Source organism: Platichthys flesus, chromosome 8, assembly GCF_949316205.1.
Source record: "Platichthys flesus chromosome 8, fPlaFle2.1, whole genome shotgun sequence".
Lineage (NCBI taxonomy): Eukaryota > Metazoa > Chordata > Actinopteri > Pleuronectiformes > Pleuronectidae > Platichthys > Platichthys flesus.
The window spans coordinates 23,155,069-23,162,249 of NC_084952.1; the positions used below are offsets into that span (position 1 = coordinate 23,155,069).

Genomic DNA, 7,181 nt, shown 5'->3' on the forward strand with positions numbered 1-7,181 from the left:
AGCTTGGAGAAGTGGATAAAAGGCCTTGGAAGTCCAGGAAAAGCTGTTGACGCAGGAGAAGAGAGCTGTGCTGGTCCGTGAGGTCAAGATGGCGGAAGACGTCGTGGAGAAGACTGTGAAGCAGCTCAAGAAGGAGAGAACCGCTGCGAAAAGCACCTTCACCAGACAGGCCAACTTCCTCAGCAAAGGGGCAGACAGCATGGTGGAAGCAGAGCTGAGGGAGGAGTTCGCCGAGCTCTCATACTGCCGGAAAATCGTTCTTGAAGCGAATGATGTTTATAAGACAGGGCTTTTGGCTGAGTCTCAAGAGCCAGAAGAGGAAGACGTGGTTCTTGAAGAGAGGGAGGAGCTAGACGTTGAGAGAGCCGCTAACGAAGCAGAAGCAAGGTTTGGAGAGGTGAGAAGAATTGTCCAAACAAACCTGTTGTCCAGATATGGCCAATACGCTATCACAACTGCAATCACTGAAGGAGAGAAGGCCTGCAGTCGGGCGGGGAAGTTACCTGTGGAGAGTACTTACCTGGATGCATATGAGATGCACCTGACTCTACTGGAGAAAAGGATCAATGAGGCTGCCAGAGTTATGTCAAACTGGGAGCGGTGGATCCCCAAGGCTGAAAGAAAGGAGCTAGATGGCAGGGTCAAGGACCTGAAAGCTTTGAACGGCAACCTTGAACTGAGGAAGGCTGAGTTTGTCACTGCACGGAGGATGTCGAAGGATGCGCTGGCTGCAGGAGCCTCAGGACTTGAAGCAGTGAGAGCACATCCCCCGCCAGCAAAACCAATTGTCAGGATAAAACCAACCACACTGCCCATCTTTTCAGGCTGCAAAAGAGAATACCACAGATGGAAGAAAGACTGGGAGAGCCTTCAAAGACAGGGAGAGCCGTCTGGCTCAGCCGAGGTCAAGAAAATTCAACTCCTGGACAGCGTGGATGACAAGATTGGGAAGGATATCCGGCTGTCAACCTACAACACTGCAGAGGATATGTTCAGAGTCATGGACAACCGGTATGGAAATAAATCGACCATTGCCATAGAAATCCTGGAGGAGTTGGAGCAAATACCCCCTGCAAGGGGAAGCCAGCCAAGGAGAGTCATCGACCTGATCCAAGCAGTGGAAAAATCCCTAGCAGACCTCACAGAGCTGGGAATCTCTGGCGCAATCAAGAACCCTCTCGTCATTAAATCCATTGAGAGCAAGTTACCCGACTTTGTAAAGAGAGACTGGCTAGCCTTTATGGTAAATTCTAGCAATAATGTCACCACAGACAACCACTTTGACATGCTCCTGAAGTTCCTAAAGAATCAAGGAGAGATCCTAGAGAGACTTGACCAGCTAAGGTTTGTGGAGAAGATGGAGAAACCAGAACCTGGGAAGAAATATGAAAGAAAGTATGCTTCTACAAGAACCACAAAGAAAGGAGGGCTGGAAGATGTGTGTGTTGTCTGCGGTGATGGAAGGCACAGTGACAAGATTTTCTTCTGTAGAAAGTTCAAAGGGCTGAAGCTACAAGAGAAGAATGCTATTGTAAAGAAGCTGGGAGCATGCAGAAAATGTCTTGGATGTCATGAAGATGATGGATACTGCAGAGACACTTTCCTATGCAGGAACAAAGACTGTAAGCAGGGAGACTCCTCAGATCACCATTACTTTATTTGCCCCAATGGAGAAAACAAGAGTGGAAACGAGAAGAGAAGTGGGAAAGATGGCAGAAGAAAGAGCAAACTAACAGCCGAACAGGAAGGATTCTTGGCTGAGCTGTCCTCAGTGCAAGCAGAAAGGTGCAGAATGGCATTCACGAACAAAGCTACAGAGGGTGGCATGAAGAACCACCAGTCCCAGCTATTGAAAAAAAGTGGCCTGTGCGAGCTTCCTGTCATTATGATGCTGATGGAGGTAACTGCTAATGCTGGGCAGAAGATTGGAGCTCTTGTTGATCTTGCCTCAGACACCAACTATATCACCCATAAGGCTGCACACAGGCTGAGGCTGCGGAGTGAAGAAATAACCCTGGTTGTGCATGGTGTAGGCGGAATGACCATCAAGGTGAACACGGAAAGATATCTTCTTCGAGTCAGAGTGAAAACCCCCAAAGGAGCGGAGAAGGCTCATGAACTGATCTGTTACGGCCTGGATGAGATTGCCAAGGTGCACAAAGTTGTCAAGCCGGAAAAGTTGCAGAAGTTCTTCCCAGAAGTGAAGCTTGAGGAATTAAGGAGGCCGGAAAAGATTGATCTGCTCATCAGCCATCGCGAGGGAAGACTTGCTCCACAAAGGGTTAAAGTTGTTGGGGACCTCGTCTTGTGGGAGAGTCCATTGGGAATGACAGTGGGCGGAGCACACCCTGACCTTTTCGAGGAGATAGAGGTGGCAGCACATGAGTCCAGAACACACTTTGCTCGCTCCATGAGAACTGCTGCAGTCAAGTATGAGGAGATAGTTGAGAGCCCAAGTACTGAAGCAACCCGTATGCAGCGAAAGGACAGTGCAAAGGAAACGGTTACAGCTGCTGCAAACCGTGAGTTCCTGGAGTGGTGGAGATGGGACAGCATCGGAGCAGCCTGTGAGCCAAAGTGTGGAGGATGTCGCTGTGGAAACTGCCAACCAGGAGGAAAGGAAATGACACTGGCTGAAGAAAGGGAGCTTGAAATAATAAAAGAAGGACTCACCTATGTCCAAGGAGACTCTCACACAACATCGCCGCATTGGGATGCAAAGTATTCATGGACAGAAGATCCTGCCTCGCTCCCCAACAACAAAGGTGCAGTTGAAGCTACATTCTTGAGAACAGAAAGACAACTAAGGAGGGAGCCAGAGTGGAAATCAGCATACAGAGCCCAGGTCCACGAGATGGTTGAGAGGGGCGCAGCCGTAAAACTCACTAATGAGGTCATCAGCAAGTGGACAGGACCAGTGTGGTATGTAAGCCATTTGGTGGCGCCAAACCCTCACTCAGTGACGACTCCAGTCCGGCTTGTGTGGAACAGCAGCCAGAAGTGCAGGGGAGTGAGCATGAATGATATTCTGCTAAAGGGGCCAGATGTTTTAAACCCGATCAGAGCTGTGCTGCTGAGATTCAGAAGAGGTGTGTATGCTGCACTTGGAGACATCAGGAAGATGTATAATTCAGTGTGGCTAGAAGAGCGAGAGATGCATCTCCACCGATTCCTTTGGAGGGACAATCCAGATGAGGAGATGGGTCGATATGCCATCACAAGGGTGAGCATTGGAGACAGACCAGCCGGTTGCATTGCACAGGTAGCTATGCGGGAGACAGCAAGATTGGCCATCTTTGCTCACATGGAAGAGGAGCGCAGAGTCCTGGAAAAGGACAGTTATGTGGATGACATTCTAACTTCCCATAACAGCCTGGAGGAACTAGACAAGATGACTGAAGGCGTTGAAGAAATTCTGAGAGCCGGAGGCTTCTTTCTGAAACCGTGGGTCCGGTCAGGCCAAAGTGGGAGGCCGGAGGCTGCAGCAAAGGTCCTGACATCAAGAGTGGAAGGGATGGAGAAGAAAACCTTCATCCTCCCAAACCAAATGAGGGATGAAGATAACAAAGCCCTGGGCATTGGATACAAGGTGGAGAAGGACAAGCTCTACATGATGACCTCGATCAACTTTTCCAAAAGGAAAAAGAAGATGAGAGTAGGCAAGGATCTTCTCAGAATGGAGGTGAAACCTGGAACGCCTAACCCGCTGACAAGAAGGGACCTGTTAAGCCAAGTAGCTGGACTCTACGACCCCATCGGTTTGGTATCACCTCTGAAACAGAAGGGCGCTATCCTTGTTAGGAGAGCATTCCAGGAGGCAGGAGGAGGGAAGTTGACCCGTGAGACCTGGGATAAACCACTGTCAGAGAGCCTCAGAGAAGAAGCCATTCAGCTGTTTGAGGAGTATGCGCAGCTTGGACAAGTTCAGTTTCAAAGAAGCCTGACACCAGCTCACTGGAAAGGGAAACCATGGGGAATCACATTCTCAGACGGGAGTGACAAATCATATGGAGCTGTGATGTACCTGAGGTGGAACACTAGTAAAGGAGTCGATATCCGGTTTGTAGAGTCGAAAGCCAAGCTGACTCCACTGGATCAGAAAGGGGAGGCCGTGAAGGCTGAGATCTGCGGCGCTGTCTTTGCAGCCAGGCTCAGGAAGTACGTTGAGAAGCATGGAGGCCTGGTGGTAGAGCGATGGCTCCACCTGGTGGACAGTCAAACAGTCCTAGGAGCCATTCAAAGAGAGAGTTATGGGTACCAAACTTTCTTTGCGAACAGAGTGGGTGAAATCCAGAAGGCTGGCTCAGTTGAAGACTGGTGGTGGATCCCTGGAGAGCATAACATTGCTGACATCATTACAAGAGGAGGCACTCATGAAGATCTAAAGGAGGATTCCACATGGCAGGATGGGCCAGAGTTCCTAAAGTGGCCAGTGGAGGAGTGGCCTAAAAAGTCAGCAGGAGAGGTTGCAGTGCACGCTAGAGAGAGTGTCAACAGACTCCAGAGAAAGGCATTCTCAGCAGGAATGACAAGGGCTCAAGCTAAGATAAGCCAAGCAAGTGCCCCACAAAAAGACCTGAAGGATGAAAGTGGAGAGAAAAGTATGGCCGCTGATCCAGCTCTTCTGGCAGGAAGGGCACCCAGGAGATGGGAAATAAAGAACCTACTGGAAGTGAGGAATTACAGCTCCTTGTCCAAGCTGGTCAGGATCATCGCCTGGATATGGCGAGCTGCCAAGAAGTGGATAGAGATGAAAAGCCAGTCAAGAACTCAAGAAGCTAAGCATAAAGTGTCATCACTAAAGGAAAAGGCCAAGCAAACTGTGCTTACAGTGAGAGAGCGTGAAGATGGCCTCAGGGATCTCTTTAGTGAAGCTCAGGAAGGTGTAGCTTTTCCTGACACTACCCTAAGCAGACTGGCAGTATACAGAGATGCGGACTCTGAGCTCTTGGTTTGTGGAGGCAGGATTCAGATGTTTGATGAAGACAAAACTGCAGTGCCCGTCTTACCATACGAGGCATGGGTGTCTACATTGCTGGCACAGGAAGCCCACAAGGCAAACCATGAGGGAATAGCAGGAACCTTGCTCAGGATGAGGAAAAAAGCCTGGGTAATCAAAGGTCGAAGAATTGCAAAACAAGTAGTAGACAGTTGTGTGGTATGCAGGAAAAACAGGGCAAAACAGTGCCAGCAGATCATGAGTGACTTGCCACCAGAGCGAACAGGCCCAGCATTGCCATTTGAGTTTACAACCATGGACCTGTTCGGACCTTATGAGGTAAAAGATGAAGTAAGGAAAAGGGTCAAACTCAAAGTCTGGGGGGTTGTATTCTGCTGCATGGCTTCAAGAGCCATACACACTGATGTTGTGAGTGACCAGTCTTCTGAGGGATTTCTGCTGGCCTACCAAAGATTCTCTGCACTGAGGGGACACCCTAGGAAATTGTGGACAGATCCTGGCACAAACTTTGTAGGGGCCAGACCTGCTCTGGAGGAGCTTCACAGATTTCTGAGCAGACTGAACAGGTCTCAGATTGAAGAGGAAGCTGTCAATCATGGAACAGAGTGGTCATGGAGGATTCACCCTGCAGACTCTCCCCACAGAAATGGAGCAGCAGAGGCAGCTGTCAAGATAGTGAAGCGAGCCCTGAACAACCTTGGTGGTGATGGAGTTCTCACATGGGGGGAATTCCAAACATTCCTCTTCATGGCAGCCAACCTGGCAAATGAAAGACCGATAGATGCCAGGATTCAAAGCCGAGAGGACTGTGTGGAATACATCAGTCCCAATTCCCTCATACTGGGACGAGCCAGCCCAAGAGGAGACCCGGGAGATTTCAAGTTTGAAGGTTACCCATACAAGAGACTCCAAACCATACAAGCAGAGGTCAGCAAATTCTGGAAGAAGTGGTGCCAGCTAGCTGGTCCTAACCTGTTCATAAGGAGCAAGTGGCACACAAGAGAGAGAAACGTTGCAGTGGGAGATGTGGTCTGGCTGGCTGACCAAAATGCCTTGAGGAGTCAACATAAATTGGCCAGGGTAGAAAGTGTTAATGCTGACCGAGGGGGAATCGTCAGAGATGTAAATGTGAGGACCTTTCCAAGCTACCCTGTTCCAGTCATGAAGCCAAGCACAGGGGACACAAGCAGACAAGGAGCCAGGAAACTCTTGAAGAGAATCCCTGTGTCCATTCTCTGCAGGGATGTGAGACGACTGGTCATCCTTCTTCCTGTTGAAGAGCAACGATAGAATGAATAGATAGAGTGTGACCTCCTTGGGTTGAGCAACCAGGAGGTCAAGTGGGAGGTGTAAAGACAGAGATCGCATTTAGATTAAAAAACCTCTAGTGGCGTGGAGGGGAGATGCGCAAATCACACGTGTTCGATTTGCGCACACACCGGGCGGCACTTGCCTGATTACGGCACGTGAGGTGAGTGAGCACGGGTGAGGAAATAAAGGTCCGCGATTTCCGGCCGGGCTATGAAGGGTTTGTGCATTGGAGGACACGAGAGCACGCATTGGTATGTTATTTATATTTTGAACTAAGGTGTAGTTTGCACAATGCGTATGTTTCTGGCACTTTTTCCCGTTTGTCATGTCTTCTATGTGACAGCGCATGGGTCGGCGCAGACGTCCTTAGTGACGTCTTGAGCACGTTTGGTGGAGGCGCACATGGTGAAAATGTTTGTATGGAAGACCATTGTTGTTTTACATCATAGTGATATTGTAATTATATAGATTTGTTTATGATATCTAACAGATATTTGGATTTGATTTAAATGTTTGATTAGGCATTTTGATTTATTTGAACTAACTTGATTTAATTTGTCTTTATCAATAGGTTTTCAACCTAATCCTGATCCTAATCCTAAATCCGAATAAGACTACGGAATGTTTGTTGGTCATCATCAGAAAGATTCATGTTCAATAAAATCAAGGAGAAGGATTTGAGCTGTCCTGCGTCCTCTGTGTAACAGTGCCATTTCAAGTTGGGCAAGCACAGATTAAAACATCACCCAGATAACTTGACACCTACCCGGAGTAAGCAATCCATCGGTTTCCTGCTAAGAGTCATGGCCTCAGATTTAGAGGTGCTGATCCTCATCCCAGCCGCTTCACACTCGGCCACCAGCCGATCCAGTGAGTGCTGAAGGTCACAGGCCGATGATCCAATGAGGAC

The 7,181-nt window shown here is 48.9% G+C and overlaps 1 protein-coding gene across 1 annotated transcript; it reads left to right on the forward strand.

Annotated features, from left to right (window-relative positions):
- The first annotated feature begins 2,838 nt into the window (after window positions 1-2,838).
- On the forward strand, window positions 2,839-6,905 carry LOC133958388 (uncharacterized). Its single transcript, XM_062393147.1, has 2 exons — window positions 2,839-6,522; window positions 6,843-6,905. Exon 1 carries the CDS (start codon window positions 2,855-2,857, stop codon window positions 6,248-6,250), a length of 3,396 nt encoding a protein of 1,131 aa, XP_062249131.1. The 5' UTR covers window positions 2,839-2,854; the 3' UTR covers window positions 6,251-6,522; window positions 6,843-6,905.
- The last annotated feature ends 276 nt before the right edge of the window (window positions 6,906-7,181 follow it).

Excerpts from the sequence above, each read along its gene's own strand:
- LOC133958388 (XM_062393147.1), top strand. The coding sequence starts at position 2,855 with ATGGTTGAGAGGGGCGCAGCCGTAAAACTCACTAATGAGGTCATCAGC.